The following is a 27,411-nucleotide window of genomic DNA, read 5'->3' on the forward strand; positions in this document are numbered from 1 at the left end:
TATAATTTTACAAATAAAAGTAAAGGTACTTAATACAATTAATAGTTAAGCACGATAAGTTGATCGGTGGTCAGTCAAGTCTTAAAAAGTATTTGTTTAAATTCTGTTTTAAATTTGTCAACCAAATATAAATCAACCAGTCGGTCAAGTCACGTGATATCTTAGGAGTAATCGCAAAAAAATTACGGACGTGAGAATAAACCACCGCACCATGCACCGTCTGCCTTATAAAATACAAATAAGGAACGGTAGTAGTTCATCATTTAAAAATACGTTTTTGTTTCATTTTAACTAAATGAAATATATGATAACACATTTCCGATGCCTTTACACTACATTATTCTCGAATGCTTAAATCATTTTTTATTCTATTGAGAGAACTGAGTCTGTCTTTTATATATTACAGTGTGGCGTTACAATGGCGACATTAAATGAACACACAGGTAGAGCTACTAAACCTTAATCATTAAAAAATTAAATAAGTTAATTGAAATTTTCAAACAAACAAATTACACATTTTAAAAAAAATTGTTGGTAATACCCTAATTATTGTTTACAATTGGCCAGTTCTAACTATCATCGTCACGAGGGTGACGATGGCGCAATGGCCTTTTTTTTATGGAATAGTAGGAGAAACGAGCGTACGGGTCACCTGTTGTTAAGTGATCAACGCCGCCCACAATCTCTTGCAACACCAGAGGAATCACAGGAGCGTTGCCGGCCTTTAAGAAAGGTGTAGGCGCTTTTTTTGAAGATACCCATGTCGTATCGTCCCGGAAACACCGCACAAGGAAGGTCATTCGACAGCGTTGTAGTACGCGGAAGAAAGCTCCTTGAATACCGCACTGTAGAGGACCGCCAGACATCCAGATGTGCGAAGGTGGAATTCGGCGGCACGAATCAGGTTAAACAGCTCTTCGGAACACTCCCCGTGATAAATGCGGTAGAAGACACACAATGAAGCGACGTCTCTACGCAACGCCAAGTGATCCAGCCGTTCACAGAGCACTGGATCCCCGACAATTCGAGTTGCTCTGCGTTGCACGCGGTCAAAGAGATCGAGCTGATACTGGGGTGCGCCAGACCAGAGATGACAGCAATACTCCATGTGTGGCCGGACCTGCGCTTTGTAGAGCGCTAGAATGTGGGCCGGCTTGAAGTATTGCCGTGCTCTATTAATGACCACGAAATTGGCAATCGCTCGAGATTTCGAGACCCAGTATTCCAGTATTATACAAGGCGAGGCTTTAAGGGAAGTGTTGTCGACGAGCGGTGATACGACAAATGGGGTTTTTTTAGTGGTAAACGCGCAAACTTGAGTCTTCTGGGGGTTAAATTGGACAAGGTTCAATTTATCCCATTTCGCGACCTTCTCAAGAGAGGACTCGATAGAAGACACAAGTGTCTCCCGGCACTGGTCGCGATTTCCCGAGAGAGACCTGCATGGCCCATGTATACGGCATCACCAGTGCTGTCGTCTGCATAGCAATGAATGTTGGAGGTGGCCAACATATCATAGATATGCAGAAGAAACAGCGTGGGAGATAGCACACAGCCTTGGGGCACTCCAGCATTCACGGGCTTCGGGTTCGAGCAATAACCGTCCACAATGACCTGAATGCTGCGCCCAGTGAGGAAGCTGGAGGTCCACTTGCACAAGCTCTCGGGAAGCCCAAATGATGGAAGTTTTGAGAGGAGCGCCTTGTGCCATACACGATCAAAGGCCTTCGCTATATCCAGGCTAACTGCCAGGCCTTCCCCCTTGCTTTCAATAGCCGCAGCCCATCTATGTGTTAGGTATACCAGAAGATCATCTGCTGACCGACCCTGGTGAAACCCGTAATGTCGGTCGTTGATCAACTGGTGACCCTCTAGGTATACCAAGAGCTGACGGCTAATTATTATGCTCTCCATGATTTTGGAGAGCAGGGAGGTAATAGCAATAGGCCTGTAGTTTGCCGGATCCGAACTGTCTCCTTTTTTTTGGATCAACATATCATTACTGATATTAATACAATATTTGCCTGATATTAAAATAATATTTGTGCTGCAGAAGAGGGCTATTCGCGCTATTTATAACCTAGGTCCTAGAGAATCATTGAGAGCAAAATTCAAAGAAATTAACATCTTGACTGTTGCTTCTCAATATATTCTTGATAATGTAATGTATGTATATATGTATATAGGCACATAAGTGAATTTGCCAGAAACTGTCATAACCATAATGTTAACACCAGGAACAGACATAAACTGATGATGCCTACTACTCGGCTAAGTCGAGTTAGTAAGTCTTTTGTGGGGCGATGTATATGCTTTTACAACAAGATCCCAGAAAATATTCAAAACAAAGGTGTTACGTTGTTCAAAAGAATTGTTAAAAAGCGTTTGTGTGGTAAAGGTTACTATAACATAAATGACTTTCTTAATGATACCACAGATTGGGAATGGAGCGAGCGCCCTCAGGCTATTAAATAATAAGTTTAATTGTACAATGTTACTTTGTAAAACATATTTTTGATGAAAAAAAAAGCCCGCTGAGTTTGTTGCGCCCATTCTTCTCAGGCCTGAGGCATTCACTTTGGAATGGGTGGTAGTTCTTTTTTTTTTGACTTTCAATAAGTGATTTCACATCCTATTTTGAATAAAAATATTTGAATTTGAATTTGAAAATTGATATGCAAAAGAAACAGCATGGGAGATTGGGGCACTCCAGCGTTCACGGGCTTGGGATTCGAGCAATAACCGTCGACAACGACCTGTATGCTGCGCCCAGTGAGGAAGCTGGAGGTCATAAGCTCTCGGGGAGCCCAAACGATGGAAGTTTTGAGAGGAGCGCCTTGTGCCATACACGATCAAAGGCCTTCGCTATATCCAGGCTAACTGCCAGGCGATCCCCCTTGCTTTCAATAGCCGCAGCCCATCTATGTGTTAGGTATACCAGAAGATCACCTGCCGACCGACCCTGGCGAAACCCGTAGTGTCGGTCGTTGATCAACTGGTGACCCTCTAGGTATACCAAGAGCTGACGGCTAATTATTATGCTCTCCATGATTTTGGAGAGCAGGGAGGTAATAGCAATAGGCCTGTAGTTTGCCGGATCCGAACTGTCTCCTTTTTTTTGGATCGGATGGACAAGGGCTGACTTCCATGAGTCAGGGACTACGCCTTTTGAATAAGAGTGCCGGAATAAACGCGTCGGCGTCAACTCAGGGGCACACGTTCTAAGCACGATTGGAGAAATGCCATCCGGCTCGCTCCAACGAAAACAGAGCTCGCCTAACAGTTTTCTGTCTGAACTGTACTTCAGGCATAGAGCTCTGACACCGCGGGCTGGTCGGCGGTGTTTTTCCGTTGTCGTCAAGAGTCGAGTTGGAGGCGAGAAAAGCGCACAAGAGATCGGCTTTCTCTTTAGCTGGCTGAAGTTACCAAGAGCAGCTTTCGACAACGACCAGAACTTGCGTGTTCCGGTCGGGTAACTGGAAAGCTGCTCGCCGATTTTGACGACGTATTTTGACTTTCCACGGGTGATTTGCCGCTTAAAAAATCTGGAGGCACGGTTGTATTTCCTATTAAGAACTATGCAGTTCTGAATGCTGGGCACAAAAGCCAGCGCCGTAACCCAAGTTCGATACGCCTGTTTTTTTGCAGTCAGATGCTGCTTTAACTGACGCATCGAACCAGGGCTGTGATCTGCCACCGATCGGTTCTACAGGGCTTGGTATAAAAATATCCATGTCCTGCAGTATCACATTGGCTACTGCAACGGTGCAGGCACTAGGATCATCCGATGGGAAATAAACCCTGCCCCTAGGGTAGGATGCAAAAAAGGAACGCATCCTATCCCAATCTGCTGACTTGTAGTGCCAAACGCGGCGAGTCGCTGGTAGTCTGCGACGTTGGCGTTGGATAGGCACTACACTCCTGACCAGGCAATGGTCGGACGTTCCGAGAGGGGCGTTGACAAAGACCTGGTAACCATCGGGATGTGTAGTCAGCAGAAGATCCAATAAGGACGGCATGTGGCTATCCACATCCGGGAGCCGCGTTGGCGACTCAACCAATTGGGACATACCATATGCCGATGCAAAATTATGCACAAATCGCCCTGCGTAGTCTGTGGTACGTGATCCAAGACATTCGGCATTGTGCCCGTTGAAATCACCCAAGACTACTAAGCACGTCGTCAATTGCCGCTTGAACGCAACCCATGAGATGATCGGTTTCTGCGTTACCACATGGACCTGTAGACACACGCATAGATGCGGACGCAGTCCGCTAAATCTACGCGGAGCCAGAGAGTCGACAGGTCCCTACCCTCAAAATTGCCGAGACGGCGACAGCAGATATCCTCCCTAACGTACACACATACCCCGGCATGAGGCAAAAAATTGTGCTCAATTTTGTACCCGGGGTACGTTAAATATGACGTATCGCTAGGTCGAGATATCTGCGTCTCCGTAAGGAAACACAAGGCCGGCTGCGCCGTCTCAAGGTGGTGATGGACGGCGTTTATATTGGAGTGAATTCCCCTGATATTGCAAAAGTCCACGTTGAGTGTGGAGCGGGGTGCCGTGGTGTTACTGCCTCGTCTGTCCTTGGTCAAGCGTGGTTCTGTGCCCTCCCCAGAATACGAAGGGGAGGCTACTCAGCCCGAGCTAGAGTGCTCGGGGAGGGATTCTCCGACTCTGGTAGAGCCGGTACCCTCCTGGGGTAAAATCTTTTGAAGATCCGCTGTCATATTCGGGTGGAGAGGAGAGGGGGGGGGGGAATGGCCACCGGTCCTCGACACTAACCTATGCGAAACATAGCGGCACTAGGCCGCTACTTCACGCCGATATTCTGTGCGAGTGTGGTAATGAACCCGGACCAGTCTGGCCCGATTGTGCTGACGTCTAAAGACGGCAGCGTGACTCTCCCACTTCTAAAAAGCCCTTAGTAGCCTCTTACGATACCCATGGACCTGGGACTCCCCTATTCTTTTTACGCCCCGGGGAAAGTACAGGGCCTGGGTACGAAGCGGAAATAAATATTATTTAAATTTATTTTGATCACAAATGCGCACGTTTGTACCTTTAATGTAGGTATATTTAATTGGGCACTTATAGGACTGGGGAAAAAGAATACAGCAAACGCCAAAGAGATATATGATGTTTAAAGAATATTTTGTATTTCTTTATATTCTTGTAACTTAAATTTTATAAGTGTTTACTTATCTGTTATTTACTAAAATGTAACGCACTTGACATTCGTCAGGAATTCGAAAGTTGAATCAATGTGGTTTTCTTATTATTATAGGTCTCGTGAGAGATGTTATTTTCCTGTAGGTATAAGGTTTTGAATATGATCAATAATATGACAATAATAACGAATAATGTGAGAATAATTTTAATTATAAATTATTTTTGTTAAAATTTTAGTTAATTTTTTTAATTTTAGTGAATCTGGGTAGACATTATTTGTCTGAATATGTGTAGACTTTTAAACGTGCTGCTCATAAGAGACAGCGCCGTTTAAATAAAGCAAGCGAAGTCAGAGAGAAGCGCCTATCTCAACAGAGGGAGTACCAGTGGAAGGCTCCTTTGCACCGGAAGCCGGCTAGATTATGGGTACCACAACGGCGCCTATTTGTGCCGTGAAGCAGTAATGTGTAAGCATTACTCCTATTCAGTCTGAAGGGCACCGTAGCTAGTGAAATTACTGGGGAAATGGGACTTGACATGTTTTGTCTCAAGATGACGAGCACAGCTTAGTGCCGCTCAGAATTTTTGGGTTTTTAATAATCCTAAGCGGCACTGCATTGTAATTTGCAGGTCGTATCAATTACCAACAGCTGAACTCCCTCCTCGTCTCGTTCCCGTTCATTTTCATAAAAAAAAATCAAACAGACAACCAACAGCTAGGTAAGGAATTAGGATGCCGATCAGTAAGACTCCACAACGGCGGCGTTCTGCGATCCTACTCCTATAATTAAGATTTTAGAAATTAATATAATGTGCACCCATAGACTTACAATATACTGACTAACAAAGCGTGCAAGAAGAACAACTGTAATGGAGATACAGCAAGATAGAAAAGCGAATCTATTTTTAGTGTAACTTAGCATTACGGCGCTATAGTTCTAAAAAGTAAGATTTTTGAAAATGTACTTAAAATACTTCTACAAATACTAAAGTTTCAATTTTTATTGACATGTTTATCTTCATTTCTTTATCTAAATTATTGCAGTTTCGAAAACACGATTACGAAAAAAAATCTCGATAGATTTATTTTTAAAATGATCCCAAATTCATTCACTGCATCCTTGAAAACCTCGGATTCGATATCCATATTGTTGAAATCATAATTTTGCGCGGCGGCCATTTTTGATTTCAAACAGGATCCCAAATTCGTTTCCGGCACCCTCGAGAACCTCAGATACGATATCCATATTGTTGTAATCATAATTTTGTGAGGCGGCCATCTTGGATTTCAAAAATTATCCCAGAATCGTTCTCTGCACCTTCGAGAACTTCAGATACGATACCCATATTGTTGAAATCAGAATTTTACGTGGCGGCCATCTTGGTTTTCAAAAATGATACCAAATTCGTCTCTGCAACCACGAGAACCTCGGATACGATATCCATATTGTTGTTATCATAATTTTACGTGGCGGCCATCTTGGTTTTCAAAAATGATACCAATTCGTCTCTGCGACCTCGAGAACCTCGGATACGATATTCATATTATTGTAATCATAATTTTGCGAGGCGGCCATCTTGGATTTCAAAAATGATCCTAGAATCGTTCTCTGCACCTTCGAGAACCTCAAATACGATACCCATATTGTTGAAATCATAATTTAGCGTGGCGGCCATCTTGGTTTTCAAAAATGATACCAAATTCGTTCTCTGCACCCTAGAGAACCTCGGATACGATATCCATATTGTTGTAATCATAATTTTACGTGGCGGCCATCTTGGTTTTCAAAAATGATACCAAATTCGTTCTCTGCACCCTAGAGAACCTCGGATACGATATCCATATTGTTGTAATCATAATTTTACGTGGCGGCCATCTTGGTTTTCAAAAATGATACCAAATTCGTCTCTGCAACCTCGAGAACCTCGGATACGATATTCATATTGTTGTAATCATAATTTTGCGAGGCGGCCATCTTGGATTTCAAAAATGATCCTAGAATCGTTCTCTGCACCTTCGAGAACCTCAGATACGATACCCATATTGTTGAAATCATAATTTAGCGTGGCGGCCATCTTGGTTTTCAAAAATGATACCAAATTCGTTCTCTGCACCCTAGAGAACCTCGGATACGATATCCATATTGTTGTAATCATAATTTTGCGAGGCAGCCATCTTGGATTTCAAAAATGATCCCAGAATCGTTCTCTGCACCATCGAGAACCTCAGATACGATACCCAAATCGTTGAAATCATAAATTTGCGCAGCGGCCATCTTGGATTAAAAAAAATCCTGCACGATACAAGGCTAGTAGGGAAGATGTTCTACTTACTAGAATTTATTATTACTCAATCGGTGTCAATCGCTCTCTCCCTTGATCAAAAACGTCCTCCTCTTCTTGAATAAAATCGTCTCAAATTTCCGTGACGCTCTATTCCGTTTCATTTGTAAAAATTTTATCCTCATGCTTCTAAAGAAGTTTCACTACAAAATGCATAAAAAAATCACAGTATTTCGTACTCTTGCGCAACTATAAGTTTTATAAAATATTACGCGCTCCTTCCGGGGTGGGGTTGACCCGCATCCCTTGGCTAGTGTCTCAGCCATGCCCGCGTCGAACGTATATCTATAGCGTTAGATATACGTTCGCGCACTTTTTGCCTAAAGTGTTGGGAAAACCTCGTCTTAAGTATCTTGAATGATAAACGACTAGCTAACGCACAATTTGAAAAGTCTATATGCTAGTTTATTCGAGATCTATGTGTGCAGGATCTTGTTAAAATTTAATTTCGTTTTTATTATAGGTTAAAATATGAGAAGACTTTTGTGTTGTTAAAGCGTGTCCTCGCTCATAAGTGTACGTGCAAATAAGTATCTATACTCCTTTGCACTGCGGCAAAAAATTACAATAGAAACAAAGCATCAATAATAACAATAATTATTTATATGTAACGCATATGTATAAAATAAGCGCAGTACCCTATGCTCTTTAGCGATCTTCAAAGTCGGTACTAACTTTGAAGGGTAAGTGTTAACTTTTAATACTATTAGCGTGTTCATGAGTAAACGAATTTGCAAGTACCTACCTACACTGTTTTTCTCACAATGTTTTTTACGTGACAAATATATAGCATCGAGTGTTACTATCCTAATATTTTAACCATGGGTAATCAACGTAGTTTAGTGTTGCTACTAATTATTACACAGTTTGACATAACATACACATATTCAAATAATTTATTGAAAATCAAAATGCACTACCCATTCGAAAAGGTATGCCTCACACCTAAGAAGAAACGGAGTTGAAATCTCAGCGAGCTTCGTCTTGAACGGAAGCATATTGTATACGGACTACAGGCCGCTCGCCGCGCGGGCACTCTATCCATCCTTCATGGACTTATTATTGAAAAATACTTATCAACAAGAAAATAAAACATATTCGATTATTACTGGAAAACGGATCCGAATTATATTATATAAGTTATACATACCTACATGTAGTACTACTACTACTGATAGTTCTAGTTAAGTTGTACAGGTGGCGCTTCAAAGTTGCTTGCAATCTCAACAAGAGGGCTCTCTTTTTCCTAAGAATCCTGAGCAATTCCCATCAGCTGAACGTCCTACTCGTCTTGTCCCTATTTTATTAAAAAAAAAAGTAATAATATAGTTACTCTTTGGTATTATTGTTCTGTGCTGCTGCCTGCTGCTCAGCCATACAAAATAAATAATTTTTTTATGTTTTTCTTGTTATTTTGTTGTAAGTAATCGTGAATGAAATATAAATAATGGCTCCGAAATTAAAGTTTGCAGAAGGTTTGATCGCAGTTTTATGACCATAGATAAATATATATTTCCATTAACTTATGTATTTATTCAAAATAATGTTTGTTCAACTTTCAGGTGAAAAAGTATTATGTTTTCACGGACCCTTGATATATGAAGCAAAATGCCTCAAGAGTTCAGTTACAAAAGACAAGCATGTTCGCTATCTAATACATTACGCTGGTTGGAATAAAAAGTAAGTTGCAGCTATGTGAATATTTTAATTTTTGAATAAGTTCTAGGTTGTACTAAAAAGACCTCCAAACTTTTGTGATACTTCATAACGGATAGGAGTAACATGTTTGTGGCTATCAAATATATATTTGTAAATATATTATTATGCATTTTACATAGAGCATTAATAAAGGCTTCAGAATTTATAATGAATAGAATGATTCGAGTTTAATATTTTTATGTGTCTAGGTAGGTTATTAAATTAATAATAACTAAACAAAGGTTTATAGTGCTACCTATTTATACCTTGTGGGGTCAACTCTAGAATGTTGTCAACTTAGGTAGTTTCTTTTTTAAGAAGCTTCATCATAGTGGTGGTGGACACCTCAAAAGGTCATCCATAATTATTTCCCGTAAGGTAACTAATAAATACATTTTGTTTTCATATTCTTATTCCATTGCAAAATACTTGAACACAATCTATATTAAAAAATCATAATGTTGAGACATGTGCCAACAAACTCCGCTATTGCTTTTTTTAAATGAATTAAAAGAGGTGGTTGGACAAAGGCTATATACCAATTTTATTTTGGTTTTCCAAATTCATATTATGTATGTTACAGTATATAAAGTAAGATATTAAGAAGTTGTGTGTTGACCAACTACTAATAGTCCCACAAGAGTTTGAACCCAGGCCCCCGAGTGTTTTCACTCAAAGTAACAGCTCACATTAGATGTCAAGTTGCACAAGTTAGTCTGTGACTCAAGTAGTATTAATTTTTTGTTAAACTTTTATCATCACAGAACTTTAACATACTAATTATACTGTCACAATAATAACTATGTCTAGTAAGTATTATTATCAATTATAATATCATTTAAATACTAAAACACACAAAATGAATAATTATAATATATCAATGGTATTATTTTCACTGAGGGAAGATGAATTCAGTGTAAATAAAGTTTAAAATAATATTGTAGCAGGGTTTAATAAAACATTTTTAAAATAGTGAAATATTTTTTTATCATTGCCACAAGTTTGGACACATAAATGTTGAGAATATTCAACAAGAGTTTCAACATTAACTCCAGGCTACACCCCTTCAGCGGTTTCCAAGTGATTCTTTCCATTTTTCATGATGAAATAAAATGCTGTTAAAGAGTGTTTATAATATTAAAATTTTAGTGCTCCATTGCTCAGTGATTTTTCCTATAATTCCAGCTGGGACGAATGGGTTCCTGAAAGCCGTGTTTTGAAATATAATGAAGCTAATGTCCAGAGGCAGAAAGAAGTTCAAAGAGCTCACTCTGCACAGCCTACGAAAACTAAAAAGAGTATGTTTCTTCCCTTATCTTTATTATTGTCCTTCTATTCTTATAGAACCTATGGTAAATTATTCATAGGGCTCTGTAATATTAATCTTTGTGCCACACAGAGGACTATTCACACTGCTTAAATCATCCTAGAGAATCTTTAATAGAAAGAGCAATGTGTATACTTTTACAACTGGTTCCTATAATATACTAGCGTAACAATACCTAGCATTCTATATGTAATTTCTTAAAAACACAATTTATGTTATAAGTTTTATTTATAAATTATTGGAGTGCACATCCTGTGATGTATTCTCAATTATTTACATTCTACATATTGAGTCTAGTCACATCTTCTTCACATAGTCTTTTTAGGTGTGAAATTTCTTGAAATCAAAATATAAAGAATAACCTTACTTTCTTGCTGTCATTCTTTAATATTTAACAACCAACTTTATAAAAATCAACTTAAATATTTAATAAGTGAATTAAAAAACTAAAATCTTATGTGAAATAAAAATATGTATTTGAATTAAATCTACTATACCAGTTATTTTTTGTTATATTTTATTTTTGTGCCTTTTGTATAAATCAATTTAATAATTTACTTTCCCATATGTTTTAAAATGGTGTTTACAAAGGAAAACAGTATATAGTTTTATTTAACCATCAATTAACAAGGAAAAGATGTTTTCCCCATTGTAATAATACTTTCTTGAGAAAAGGCTTATTGTGGTTTTAAATAGATAAAATTTATAACAAATTTTGATATAAGTACAGTTAATTTGTTATTAAATATGACATCCTCTTATTCTTTACAGCTCCTGCAAAAGGTCGTAAGTCTGAAGCAGCTGCTAGTTCTACACCAGCCCGAGAAGAGTCCAGAGCCTCAACTCCAGCAGGTTAGTTTTGTAAACCTTGGGAAATAGAATCTTGATGTAATATTACTGTTTTCGCTATTTACATAGTTTTGTTTATGGAATCAGGGAAACAAATAAAGCTACAGGGCACCTGATGGTAAGTGAACACTCTCTAGTCTGTCTTCCTTAATATCTTGCAACACCAGAAGAATTATAGTGTAGTGAGTGTTGCCAGGTTTCTAGGTATGTGTACACTCTGTTTTGGAAGGCACAGTTTGGTTATATGTTGAAGAAAGGTCATTGAGAACTACTCACTAAGTTAGAAATAGAAATATAATTTGCAACAAGCAGAATATATACATAGTAATAATATAGATTATAGTGTTTGTCACATATTGGTCACAATTAAGTATCCTGCTCGCAACTCCTGTCCGCGTTTCTAATGAATGCGCCCACCCTTGCGTCATACGCGTGTCACACACACGGAAGCATAATCAGACCAAACCAGTGGACCACTAAGCCTTCAACTAAACAATTCACCACTGCCAGAGTAAAACTCATCTGCAACCCTTTAAATCGGAATACAGCAGTACTCAGTAGAAAAAATATGGCGCTCTGTACTGTACAGATAGTTCTACTGCTTTTATTATTATTAATTGCATTAATAAAATACCTCACCATCTGGGATGTGTAGGGTTGTTCCACAGTGTGGTTTTCAAGTAATTTTCTACCATATACCACCAAATTATAGAATCCTTTGCACCTAGATTCCTGTATATACCAGTGCACTAACCTACCTTTTTATTTCTGTTTGCATTATAATATAGAAGGCCTATCGTGAATTACTTTCTATTTTTTTAAAGTTGCCTGCAGCATTTATGTGATTCCTCTGGTATGGTAATAATGAATAATGTATGTATATAATAATGTATAGTTTAATCTCTTGTGTTACAGGCAAAGATGAATCGAGCACAACAACAAAAGCTTCCAAGCAGAAAGACACCACAGCTGAATCTGGCTCCGACCAACCCAAGTTAGTTGTTATATTATATGCATGCATTAATAATAGTTATAAAAACAGAAAAGTATATTTGACACATTCTGAAATAATCCTTTATTCCAAATTATAGTATGAGAACAGTATTCTTTTTAAAGATACATTTAATGGTATTATCCCATATCATAATTAATAATATCCTCATACCTCGCCTGCTAAATTGGCTGCTCTTCATTGGCTTCAAAATTTAACAACTCTTAACATTAATTACTATAGATTAAATGATTTCCTTTTAAAAGAAACTATAGTAGCTACTATGAAATATATGAATGTATCTATTAAGATATATTCTTAACTTATTATTAATTATTTTAATTAACTATTAATTGTATAAATTTTTATATTTACAGGAAAAAGCGGGGTCGGCTAGATCTATCTATCGAATCAGAAGAGCAGTACCTAGCAAAAGTTGAAGTAAAAATTAGAATACCTGAAGAATTGAAAGTGTGGCTCGTTGATGATTGGGATGTCATTAACAGACAGCAGAAACTGGCATTACTGCCAGCTAAGTTAACCGTTTCACAGATAGTTGACAATTATCTAGCGTTTAAGAAGTCAAGCAAGCTGCACAACCAAACCAAAGATATTATTATCTCCGATATCACTGTAGGTATCAAAGAATATTTTAATTCAACACTCGGATCGCAGTTGCTGTATAAATTTGAGCGGCCTCAGTACAGTGAGATACTGCAGGAGTACCCTGATACTTCGTTGGCACAAATATACGGAGCAATACATCTGTTGAGGCTGTTCTCAAAAATGGGACCGATGCTCGCTTATACTACGCTTGATGAGCGATCGTTGCAACAGGTGTTAGCTTATATACAAGACTTTATGAAGTATATGGTTACAAATAGATCGACTTTGTTCAATTTGCAAGACTATGGGAACGCTACCCCTGAGTATCATCGTAAAGCCCAATAGTAATTTAGGTGGTCCAAGTGTTGTGAGATATGATTTATTTGTGAAAGATGTATGTGTATCTGTTGTGTCAACTATGTTCTAAGTGTCTATGATAAAGCTTCTGTTATTTGATATGTGGAAAAAAGTATGGTAGTTGCCCGGTGCCTCAGCCAATGTTTGAATTATAATTGAATTATGGTAAAGTGATAATTAATAGTTAATTGTAGGAATCAATATATATTATATATTTTTTTCTAATTATAGATATTGTAATATTATAGGCCCTCTTTGACCTAATTTTCTATGTATCTATTATTTTAACATCAGTGTTAATATAACTGTTTAAATAATTACAAATGATTAATTCTGTGTAATGTAATACTTATGATTTTGTTTGTATTTACTGTTACAAGTTATTAGAGTTACAATCTTTTATTCTGTGAATAACTAAGATTAAATGCATATTCTAAAGGTCCCAGCAGTTATTTCTTTAGTCTTTATTTACACACTTATTTTTTTTTTTTTTTTTATGGAATAGGAGGACAAACGAGCGTACGGGTCACCTGGTGTTAAGTGATCACCGCCACCCACACTCTCCTGCAACACCAGAGGAATCACAAGAGCGTTGCCGACCTTTAAGGAAGGTGTACGCGCTTTTCTTGAAGGTACCCATGTCGTATCGTCCCGGAAACACCGCACAAGGAAGCTCATTCCACAGCTTCGTGGTACGAGGAAGAAAGCTCCTTGAAAACCGCACTGTGGCGGACCGCCACACATCCAGATGGTAGGGATGATATCCTAACTTGTGGCGTGTCGTGCGAAGGTGAAATTCGGCGGCAGGAATCAGGTTGAACAGCTCTTCGGAACACTCCCCGTGATAAATGCGGTAGAAGACACACAATGAAGCGACGTCTCTACGCAACGCCAAGTGATCCAGCCGTTCACAGAGTACTGGGTCGCCGACAATTCGAGCTGCTCTGCGTTGCACGGGCTCAAATGGATCGAGCTGATACTGGGGTGCGCCAGACCAGAGATGACAGCAATACTCAATGTGTGGCCGGACCTGCGCTTTGTAGAGCGCTAGAATGTAGGCCGGCTTGAAGTATTGCCGTGCTCTATTTATGACGCCCAGTTTCTTTGAAGCCAGTTTGGCTTTGCCCTCCAGATGGCCACGGAATTGGCGATTGCTCGAGATTTCGAGACCCAGTATTAGTCAAGAATTGTTTACATTGATATTGATGGCTATTTCATATTTTTATTTAATGTACCAAAAACTATGAGAAACATGCCACAAATTACACCATAATAACCTTCAAGTGTTATACCCATACATTGCCGCTTTTACTTCAGTTGTTTAAAATATAGTTGATCAATAATTAGCTATGTAAAACATTTATTCAGTTTAGGTTATGTATGTTGAATTTAGAACCCGAGACGGTGAAGAAATGTGTGCTCACGTTGTCTTTAAGCACACTTTTACCGTTCCACTATAAGAGTGTGAATCATAATATATGTGTATAGAAATTCATTGAACAATAATATTAGTTTTATGTCTTGTCTAGAGATCGAATAGTTGAGAAACCAGTACTCCGATCAGCTTGATAGCTGATGTTGCATAGTAATGTTGGTTCTCACCGTTACAAAATTTAAATGATAAATATTTATCATTGAAATATAAAGAAATCCTAATTGTAATCACTTTCGAATTGCAAAAGTAGTTTGTGGTGACTTGTCACTTTACTACACTCAAGAGTGTGGATATTGTTTTGTGATATGAATTGTTCAAACTACAAATGGAAAGCGATACGCCCTGCGTACCACAAAGAAGGGCTCAGGATTCTTGAAAACTGAAAGTTCTGATCAACACATCCTTAGTGCTCGTCACTGAGATTAAATGTTAAGTCACCGTAATTGAACAATATTCTGTTTGCCGGTAGTTGATAGGTAGAGAATAACATATGTAGAATTAATGCCTTAGTTGTTACAAATTGTTTGAGGTTACCGTCCTCGCATACCTTGTGCTTGACAACAGCTGTGTGCCTCATAGAGGTGTTCGTTTTATTAGATAGCTGATAAAATAACGTATTATATATTTATAATCATATAATCTATTATTTATTAAAACTGGCAAGCGTTATTTAATATTTATTCGATACGCGATTTTTGCCGCCTGCCAAATTATTCTCTAAGAGACTGCATAAGAACTAAATTCAAATGAAAGTCATTTAATATTTATTTGAAACGCGATTTTTGTCACATCCCAAATTCTGCTCTAAAAGGACTGCATAAGAACAATTTTTTTTTTTTATGGAATAGGAGGACAAACGAGCGTACGGGTCACCTGGTGTTAAGTGATCACCGCCGCCCACAATCTCTTGCAACACCGGAGGAATCACAGGAGCGTTGCCGGTCTTTAAGGAAGGTGTACGCGCTTTTTTTGAAGGTACCCATGTCGTATCGTCCCGGAAACACCGCATTTAAATTCAAATGAAAGTCCAGTTGTAATATGAAATATAGTAGGCAATCGAATATATTTTGTTCCGCTATGCAATGCACTAGATTATTTTTTTTTCGAATATATCAGTGCGGCTATAACCAAAGAAGATATTTATAATTGGTTGCCGTTTGCGGCTCGCTTGACTTCGTATGACGTATTTTGATTATTGATTAGGTATTAGTAGTATTTGGTATATTATCGTGCGTTTATGAGTGATTATGAATTGGTAATTGATTTTTTAAATCAAAGTTATTTTTATAATAGCTTAGTGAAATGAATTTAAGATTAAAAAAAGTTCATTAACTGGAACAATTTATTAATAAATATTGCATAAATAAAATCTATAGGTAAATATATATTAACAGAAATAATAATTTTAGTTAATCCTAAACGTGTAAAATGTAGTTATGAAAGAAAGTTCAATTTTTCAAATTGAATAATTACAAAGCAATAATGTGTAGAATAATATTTATTTAAACAGCGCACGACACAACTTCATTTTGCAACGATAATCAAGACGCGTCGTTCTACGAAGCGAACTATCAACTAATATATTATAGCGTAAAAAATAATAGGCGTTTTAACAGTAGCGTATCGTTATAACGCGATTTTAATATATAGCCGTTGCGAACACCTCTAGTGCCTCATACCTCTAAACTCGAGCGCACGACGCCCGTCCTTACAGATTTTGAAAATTAAGGTTAATATTAAAATATCCTTATTTTATTTATTTTCGACCAGTTTTAAACTTTAAACGACTATGTGGTTTGCCCACGATAGTTGCTGTACCGAGACTTCATAATACTTACCAACTATCGGAGAATCTATCTATCTGAGCTATTAATAATTTTCATTATTGTATAGATGCATCTATTCATTTTTCGTCATTTACTATCCAATTTATTTACGAATGAAATATTAAATTTATTGTAAGATCTTTAGTTTCTTTTTATAAAAAAGTACTCAACTAATCTTGGACATTTTTCAATATTTCAAGCAGTTTATATATGAGACTGCCCCACGCTATCTTAGAGTAATATTTGTAGTCAACACATAGATTGCTGAATCACAACAAATGTGTTTCAGTTCTAAAAAGGACTAATAGTAAAAGTTAGTCATTGCCACAATACATATATTGTATATAAGCTGAATCACAACAAATGTGTTTCAGTTCTAGAAAGGACTAATAGTAAAAGTTAGTCATTGCCACAATACATATATTGTCTAAACAGAGTACCGTAAGATATAAGGGCCCGAGGCCAGTACCTAATAGGGACGAATGGAAATGATAGTTCTGCATGTGAACAGATATCAATCATAAAAAATGCTGAGTTAAGTGATTTCGCGGAAGTAAAAGTGTGGGCAATAGTTTCTATGCCTTCAGCCAAATTAATGACAATATTTTTTTTAATTCAAAATTATGTATATATATATGTATTTTATTAAACTATTAACGCTGTAAAATAGTTTCATACAAAATATTTCTACAGAAGACTTTTTCATTAAAGCCTCCTTGCTGCATTTCGAGGTTATTTGCAGGAGGGCAACAAAAAGCACTGGTGCGGAAAATAATAACTTTCCACACGCTATTAACACATGGATGAGTCTGTCTTTAGGTAAAGAATATGTAATAATACAAGTACTTTAGATAAATGTAAGCGTTTTTTTAATGTATATGACATATATGTCGATGTACTTACATGTTGTATTGATCTGGCAACACGTGCAAAAAAAAATTTTTATGAAAAAATAGGACAAACGATAGTGCCTGACAACACCTGATGTTAAGTGATCACCGCCGCCCACATTCTCTTGCAATACCAGAGGAATCACAGGAGCGTTACCGGTCCTTAAGGAAGGTGTACGCGGTTTTTTTTGAAGGTACCATGTCGTATCGACTCGGAAACACCGCACAAGGAAGCTCATTCCACAGCTTGGTTGGGCGTGGAAGAAAGTTCTTTAAAAAACCGCACTGTAGACCGCACCGCCACACATCCAGATGGTGGGGATGTTATTATAATATGTGGTGTGTTGTGCGAAGGTGGATTTAGGCGGCAGGAATCAGGTGAAACAGTTCATCAGAACACTCTCCATGTGCTTTGGAAACCGCAATGTGAAGGAAGGAAGGCCACATATTATGTAGGTGATGAGCATGATATCGTTTGTTTTCAGGGGATAAATGCGGTAGAAGGTTATATTGTGGTGGTGTATTGCAGCACTATGCCCACCACTATGCCCTTTTTATAATATCTATGTGTTTTAAAATTAATGCAATAAAAATTATGTTATTGATATTTCCATTAATTAATGATTAATTTCAATAATAATATTATTTCCCAACATAAATTTAAAAGGCAGAACAGGCATTTATTCTCTCAAAATTGTTTCCTTTAGAATTCTATTTGATGTAATTTCTAATATAATAGATACTACTACCGCTTCGAAAACAAATGGCGCTCTGAGTGAGAAGAAGCGGCGCAAGAAACTCTCCAAGCATTCTCTTTTTTTGCGCTCTTTTCAATAATAATATACAATATTGAACAGTCATTTCTATCGCTATAAAATAATCATAATCCAGTCCCAGGCTGTCCGATCATTTAGATATGTGGAGTAATTGGATTTACGGCAGAGGCATGTTTTAATAAAGCATTTAAATTTATTTAAAGATAATGCCTGAACAGTGGCTGGGACTTTATTATAAAAGTGTATACATTTACCCTTCAAGCTATTGTGTATCTTATGAAGCCTACTAGAATCAGTTACAATCCCTTATTTCTAGTGTTATAATGTTATTTTAAAATGTTGCTAAAGTGGTCATAAATATAATATATAAAGCAGTTGAAATATTGCCCGAATTGTTGCACATCCCAGCTTTATCCAGAGAAGTCTATGATGACCCAGCCCCCCGGCTGGTACCTACGCTACCTCTAGCATGCGCAACACGAGAAAATTATCTCGACCCATTTTCTCGTCTTATCTCTACGTGTCCATTGTAGCTAACATGTTATAGATAAAAGTAATTTTGACATATCTGTGGTAGTTATTTTGCTCTACGATTCCTAACATGGCAACGTAATAGTCTCACACTTTACCGAATTTTGACAAATAAAATTGCCTACAGTCTTGTGGACTTGATCGTTTGTCGAAGATATATTCAAGTAACAAATACCAGTCTTCTATAGGTACGCTGTTGGTCGGAGATTAATTGGATTCATGGAATTATATTTCTTACTGATAACCCGATATTAGAGAAATAATAAAATTCTTATTACTTTTTTAAAACCGGCCTGTGGAGTCTATTTTTGTTATAACCTATTACAGATAGCAACAGGTGTTAGAACAAATAAAGCGGGAACTCGATTGAAGTCGTAATTAATCCGCTACAATTTACATTATGACCATAAAACGCCAATAGAGGTCGCCGCACGCCATATTGTTGTTGACCGACTTTACGAATGATTCATACAATGCGAATGCGCAAGAAAAAACTCGAATCTTATTACTGGCAATGCCGTGAGTCGCGCCCGAATGGCGTGATTCTTAATTTAAATTACATAGAGGTCGACAAGATAAGCCCTATTGAGAATAATATTTATCATTTATGTGTTGTAGTAAATTTGCTGACTTTTAAGGACTCGAAATATAAGTATCAATTTATTGTGTCAAGGGTTTTATATAAATACCGCACTGGCATGTCGACAGATCTTCGTATTCACATTTCGTGGGCGCGCTTAAAATAACTTTAGATCAACTCATACGTACTATCCAAAAAATTACCTCATAATTATTTTAGGGTTCATACCTTGTCAGTAGAAGGTCAGAAAAAGAGAGAGAGAGAACAACACAACGAAAATGACGTATTTTCTGCTTAGACGAATGATATTTATATTTTAGAAATTTTCCACATTTTAGACAAGTTCGTTGACCCGCTGACTTGACTTAGTACTGAATTGATAATTATTATTCTTCAATAAAGTCATAGACTTGGATTATAGTAGGTACTAGCGTATTGACGGACGGTGATGATTTTTCAATGTGTGGGTTTTTTTTATAATTGTCCTCCACAAACGAGCGTACGGGTCACCTGGTGTTAAGTGATCACCGCCGCCCACATTCTCTTGCAACACCAGAGGAATCACAAGAGCGTTGCCGGCCTTTAAGGAAGGTGTACGCGCTTTTTTTGAAGGTACCCATGTCGTATCGTCCCGGAAACACCGCACAAGGAAGCTCATTCCACAAGAAAGCTCCTTGAAAACCGCACTGTGGAGGACCGCCACACATCCAGATGGTGGGGATGATATCCTAACTTGTGGCGTGTCGTGCGAAGGTGGAATGTGGTGCTGGTTTAATATTCAAATTCTAAGAGCTAAAAAGCGTGGCTGATTGCTTACGGCTTGTCACTGAAAATCGGTTACAGTAACATAAGATTCGATTCCATTTTCTTTCTTGCTGAATCTCCGTTAGAGTCGTTCTTCTTTCTCGCACGTATACTATATAAAACAGACAGGTGAAACAGACCTTACTTATTATCTCTTTCTGGCCAACTAGAGTTCCTCTCCTCCATCTATCTAGAATCTAGATCATACAATAATTTTTAGGACTACGAGCAAATATGTTTTCAGGGTTGCCTTAGAGAGGTATATACTCCAATTTTTTTTATGGGGAGATGTGAACGATACGAGCGAGACATCCACCTGACAGTAACTGCTACGCTCTGCAAACTACTCATGCAGTCAGGATTGTTGGAGAACCCAAAACGGAGCAGCATCGCAAGTGCTCGTCACATTGAGACACAATTTGTTGTCTCAAATAAAAATACAAATGGTAGTTGCACTACTGGTTTGTGGCAGGAAGAGGCATCTATATGGTATTATGTCCAGCTAGTCGTCATCCTTTACTTAGAAGCTTCCTATCATAAACTCCTTCCATATAATTAGTCTTCAATTTAATTAATCAAAGTTAGCGGCCTTTGCTGTACTGTCGCATATCATGATGGTGTACGTACCTCATCCAAAGAACAAGGTATAAATTATCCAAATATTGAACGAGACATCCTTAGGGGCTATTAACTTGCCGAATTCTAATACGAGGTTCATGAATATATGGAGTTGCTTCGTGTAGCGGCGAAATACGTGGTAAATTGGTGAAAGACAAAATAATCCTAGCAAAAATAACACTCAAGACATAAAATTTGAATGATTATGGATTTGTGCAAAATAACGTTGGATAAAATATTAATCTATATATATAAAAATGAATTGCTGTTCGTTAGTCTCGCTAAAACTCGAGAACGGCTGGACCGATTTGGCAAATTTAGGTCTTGAATTATTTGTGGAAGTCCAGAGAAGGTTTAAAAGGTGAATAAATAGGAAAATGCTGCTAAATTAAATAAAAACAACAAATTTGTTTTTCCTTTGATGTGTCCATACATAATTTCTATGAGAGAATTTATTGACGCACGGTTTGACAGTTCTGCTGTGAAACAATTTCATTACGACAGCAGGGTGCATATTTTACGAAGTAATTTTTGATATTATGATATATTATTGACAAATTCATACAAAACATTATTTTATTTATTATATACAGAACAACGTCTGTTGGGTCAGCTAGTATTAAATAAAAAAACGGTTTTCACTAATGACCGACGATGGTTCGTGACTCGAGTGAGCTGAGTGTGTTCAGTCATAGAAACAACACAAAAGTGTTAGTAATTGTAATATTTTACTCAGAGCACTCACATTGTGAACCGCACATAGAAATACATGAAATGGATCCTAAAAAGATGGATGATTGATGAATGCGGTTGTATGGACTTGAACCCTTTGCCTGTCCTAATAATGGACAAATAAACCAAAAAAAATACGAATGACGCAAACGTTAGAAAATTTTTGGAACCAACTTCAACCTGTTACTTTTGTGTTACAGTGATGCGCGCGCATCTTAAAATTTGTTTCTCATCATTTTTTCATAACGTGCCTTAAGAAGTATAACTTCGATAATTCTATAGTTTATTGAAACATCTCAAATTTCCTGTTGACATAGCTATTTGTGCCATGTGTTATACTGCATAATGCATTGGTACCCACGTCAACCGATAAACCTTATTTTAGCATGTAAGAAGCTAACAGCGATATTAGTTTTTAGATAGTTTTTAGCAGCGAATTTCACACTAACTTTTCTCATTGTCGATAATCAGAAATAAAGGGTGCTTTTTTATGGAAGATGAGGACTAACGAGAATACCTACACGAGCATACGATCACATCCAATTAGTCGTTCTGAAACTGGAGCCCCGGTTAAGTAGAATATCTTCCCTACTATCATTTGTTCTAGGTTTAATATGTAGGAATGGGCAACCAACGGGTAAAAATCTTAATATTATTTGCGAACATTCCAAGAATATTCTGAAAGGAACTGGGCTGGTGGGAGTAACTGGCACACACTGCACGCTAGATGGACCGTACTAAAGGGTTTGATTGCGGAAACAGGGGCCCCCGTACCATACAAGTGTAATCCCCGACGATGATCAGAATGCATCAGATACAGACTTTCCCAACAGGCGATCATACAAGACCGCTTCTCGTCACTATTCGGCCTGCTGTTCTTAACCCGGAATCGAATCAAGAAGCAGACCATTAGAGCAACGTGTCGGCAACTCAGCAATTACAATGCGCGACGTAATTAATGTATTCAATGCAGTTTTCCACAATCGTAATCGTTGTTGCAGGGCCTTTAATGGCAGCTGTTACGATGCAGACGCAAGGTCGGCGACACGGCGGCGACGGCGCTGACTTGACTTTAATATATCTATCTATGTATATAACACTAACTGATAGCCCGCGACTTCGTCCGCGTACACACGACTGAGCTCGTAGTAATGACATTTCAATAAAATTTTTAGAATAAAAGATCACAAAACATTTGCTGTCGCGACACTTTTTGTAAAGTCGTAACACGTAATTTTATCATCAATAATTTTCGCAGCGCGCGCGTTGTAAAGAATATTTTAGGTAATTTTTTACACCTTCGGTTACATTATTTGAGTTTTAGTAAGGATCCCTAGTTTTTTGAAAATATAATATAATATAGCCTATGTCACCCGGGGATAGTGTAGCTTCCCAACAGTAAAATTTTTTCAAATCGGTTCAGTAGTTTCGGAGCCTATTCAATGCATTTCCTCTTTATTATATAAGGATAGAAAACTTAATATATAAATATCAAAAAAACCTGTTAATAATAGTATTTTATTTCAACGGCGAGAAACGATCTTGTAATTGCAGACAAGTCCAAATCTAAATACAGTATCGACCAATCAATTTAAGGAGATTAAATACCTTATACGTCACTCGAACGAAATTTGATATAAGTAGCTGCGAATTTATTTTTGTAATATGGAAAAATATTTATTTGCATGTGTTTTGCACATATCTATGAAAATGTCATCCATGGGAACTACAGATAGTTTGTAGGTAGGTGAAATTAAATAAGCCTTGTTTATTATTTTATTTATATGAAACAATGAGAAGGAGACCATCATCAGGTCTAACCAATACATTAGAATATTTTGCGATCGCAAACTTAAGTTATTGATATAGGTAAACAAATTTTGCAAAGTGGGTATGGCCTCCATTTTATTAAAACATTTAAACTTTTTCATTTTATTTTGTCATGATTATACAGAGAGATCGGTGCGAATATTTTTACCCGCTAAATTCACTAAGTTTTGGAAGTGTACAAAGCCACTGTTCGGTAAACCTATCATTTTTCTGTACGTCTGTACAATTTCTCAAAGTAAAAAAGGATAAACAGAAAAATGGAATAAGCCAGGCAAGTATGTCAGATTGTTACATAGACTGTACAATTATTGTATTCTATATAGGTAAGATTGTTTTCATCGTTCAAAAACAGAAGATTCCATATGACAACCCTGAAATGTAGAGATTTAAGAATTGCCTATAGGGCAGATTCAGCTAAGAAATTCTTGGTCTAAGTAATTATTAGTCTTAAAAAGAATGATACAAAACGATGGGAGGGAGTTAATTTGTACTTCTTTTTAGTTTTATTTGACTTATTGCATCGAAAGTACTTGGTTAGAATTATTAGATACCAGTTCTTCTTGTATCGTTTGTGTGCCGATATTAATTGATCTTCCAGGTGATCTTGTGTTGAATACAAGAATTCAAACTCGAATCAAAAATCATCATTTTTATTCAACATAGGATAGAATATCAATATATTGCCCGTCAAAAACTACCACCCATTCGAAAAAGTATGCCTCGGACCTGAGGGGAATGGTCGCAAGGAACTATAAATATAAAAATGCATTGTTATCAATCATGAAAATTGTGAAATGGTAAAAAATTACCTTAAAAGATTCCATTCGATATCTATATAAAAAGGTACAAGCGAAGCTAGAAAGCGAATAAAATCAATGATATTGTATAATAAGTACCTACGACACAAATTCATCAGGATGTTTAGACAGTTTGCTAAGACGTCAGCAACTATATTTAGTTAGCGAGTTGGTCACGAAAATAGATGAAGCCAACTTGCAGCCATCTGTTTGAAATAAGGACAGGCCATGCGGCGCTTTTATATTTTTGGTGAACAATTATGCGACGTCATCACCACGCAGAGTAGAATTGAATATTAATTTACCATGGAGAGTGACAATAACATAACATATTGCCACAACACTTGGTAAATGTTCAGAGATATCCTGAATTTTTTCAAAGAGACGAAAGACCATATTATTTTAAGTAAAAGTCAAATAAACTTAACTTAAAAAGACAACACGGGAGACGGGCGGTCTTTGGCATTGCCGATTGAAGTAAAAACTTTATAAAAACAATAACGCTGCTATAGATATACTGTGGGATACGTCCTCGAGATTCTGGATTCGAATCTGGGTTGACAACTAACTAATCTACCTGCCTAATTAAATTAAGCTATCCAAAAAACTAATGTTACTAATCAAAGTGTAAATGATGCAAATACCTACTGACTTTAAAATAAATAAACTAGATATATATACCTACCTAATGATTATTATTAGTATTTTTATAGCGCAACCCGGTGTCGAAAACACGCCCGAATTACATAAAATCGCTTAATGCGAATAAATTAATCTTAAGAAGTTTTCACTAAGTACTTTAAATAAGATTGGTACGATATCATTATATGAAATAATGAGTGGAAGTGATTACCTTATACTTAAACTGACTCAACCCGAACAACGTGACGGATCAGTCTCATTGACGATCCGCAAAATAGTGTGCACGCATAAAGATATTTTTACATGAAAAACATTTCAATCGTAGCCCTGATATTCCAATTTTATTGATTAGGTACAATGAATACATAAACAATTGTAGTATATAATGAAATGAAATATATCTTTATTGCACACCACAAAATAATATAATAAAAATTGAGACTACAAAAAGCAATAGGCGGCCTTATCGCTTAAGAGGGATTTCTTCCAGGCAACCTGTAATGGAGTAGTTTATTTGAAAAGATAACCGAAGGTGATGTTATCGATATGCATATAATTTAAACATAAACATACAGTAAATAATTCCAAGAAATTTGTGATTAATTTGTCACAGTAATAAATAATAATTATGGAGCATTGTTTTGAAAGATTCGAGAGTTTGAGCCTTTCTTATTTCAGTGGGAAGAGAATTCCATAGATAAACAGCTTGCACAGTAAATGAATTGTTGAAGAAGGAAGTTTTATGAACAGGTGTACAAAGCAAGAGATTATGGACAGATCGAAGATAAAGTTGGTGAGAACTTAATGCTGAAAATATGTTGTCACTAAAAATTATTGAATCTCTAGCTTTAAAGTATTATATACATTTGATTCAGAGTGCTTATAATAGACACAAATCACATTAGCTATTTATTCTTTCAAAAAACCCAAACGTAACATGACATTTGAAAGTTGATTTTTACTTTGCTAATCAAAGTAAAGTACCTTTCGGAAAACGGAGTAACTCTATATAAATACTACTTTATCTTAATTGTAATGATTTCTACATGATATTGTAAAAAGAGGAAACTTTAATTTTCTTGCCGATTCTTTTCAACTGGCAGTGGCAGTGGAAAATTTTGATTTTTAATAAACCTACTTGAATTTGACTGTGACTTAGACATTGTTGATGAAGATAATATGGTGAAGACTCAAGCAGAATAGATGTTAATTATATCATTACGTATACTTAAACGAGCGATTTTTCGAGTCTCTATATTTTGCGAATCTCAGAATCAGCTGTAACGATTTTGATGAAATTTACAACACCTGGGATTTTAGGGGCGAAAAACCGATATGGCTTAACAATTTGGGTAATTAACTGAAGACACTGCAAAGAAGCACAAGTTGGATGTAGATATTATGTGGAAGATAGCTCCTTGAATACTGCACTGCAGAGGAATGCCACACTCCTAGATGGTGCAGTTGGTATTTTATTAAGTGGCGTGTGGTCCATTGGGTTGGTTCGTTTAATTTTTTATTCTTAATGCAAAAATCGAGACTTTTCTGAAATCAATTCGCTTTACTAATTATTAAAAGACTTTGAGCATTGTTAATTAATTATTTACACAGATTAGCAAATAAGTAAGTATTTAATTAAGAAACTAAGCACGCCTTCCGGAATCCTGTGGTTAGTCATTACAAACATGAGTACTTTGAGTCAGAAAAATTAATGAAAAAATCAGTTGATTTCTAACAGAATAAAATAATCATTTTGTTAAGCCCAGGGTGTTTCTATGTGATCTAATAAATTATAATAATATAAGTTTAATAAATTAGATCACCTTTAGGCCACTCCGGTTCTACCAACATAATTAATTGTAGTTGTTAGAAATTATAAGTTTAGTGTTGTTATATTGAAGTGTGCGGTTCTCATGGCCTCATTACTTAAGTTGATCAAAACTCATAGAAGAATCTGTAGTACTGACTTGTACAATATACTGTGCCCCAGAGTCCGTTCTTGAGTTTGTTTTTCGAGAAACTCTTATCAGTACCTCTACATTGTTACGATGTAATCAAATCAAATCAAAATCACTTTATTCATGTAGGTCAAGGAAATGAAACTTATTAATGTTAAGTTTTCTTTTCTTTTCACATTTACCGCCACTTTGCAAAAGGTTAAATGGGAATTTTTTTTTAGGGGCAAGATGTGCAGGACGTTTAGCTGATGGTAATTTATACCCAATACAATGCAGTTCCGCAGGATTCTTTTAAAACCCAAACGGCATTACAATTGCGCTCGTAACCTTGAGAAATAAGATGTTAAGTCTCATGTGCCCAGTAATGTCACTACTTGATAAATATTTTTCAACAAAGCTTAAGTAGGTAACTAAAACGAATTTTATTCATGGATTACCAACTATTATGTAAAAATTCTGTATCACCTGAAAAAGATTTTAATAGAGTCAGTGATCATTTGAAAAATAATGACATTCTCAGCTTAACAACAGATACGAGTATAATGAAATTCAAACATATATTTTGCAATCATCTTCATCAATATTGTATTATGTAAAATGATTGTTGTTTAAGAATGGTGTGTTTCCGGAAAAAAGTTTAT

General features: G+C 36.7%; 1 protein-coding gene across 1 annotated transcript; it reads left to right on the forward strand.

Annotated features, from left to right (window-relative positions):
- The first annotated feature begins 8,846 nt into the window (after positions 1 to 8,846).
- On the forward strand, positions 8,847 to 12,785 carry LOC126968627 (mortality factor 4-like protein 1). Its single transcript, XM_050813646.1, has 6 exons — positions 8,847 to 8,998; positions 9,086 to 9,203; positions 10,407 to 10,519; positions 11,320 to 11,400; positions 12,313 to 12,426; positions 12,766 to 12,785. The coding sequence occupies exons 1-6, from the start codon at positions 8,971 to 8,973 to the stop codon at positions 12,783 to 12,785; spliced, it is 474 nt and encodes a 157-aa protein (XP_050669603.1). The 5' UTR covers positions 8,847 to 8,970.
- Positions 12,786 to 27,411: the final 14,626 nt, after the last annotated feature.

This window comes from Leptidea sinapis, chromosome 16 (genome assembly GCF_905404315.1).
Source record: "Leptidea sinapis chromosome 16, ilLepSina1.1, whole genome shotgun sequence".
NCBI lineage: Eukaryota > Metazoa > Arthropoda > Insecta > Lepidoptera > Pieridae > Leptidea > Leptidea sinapis.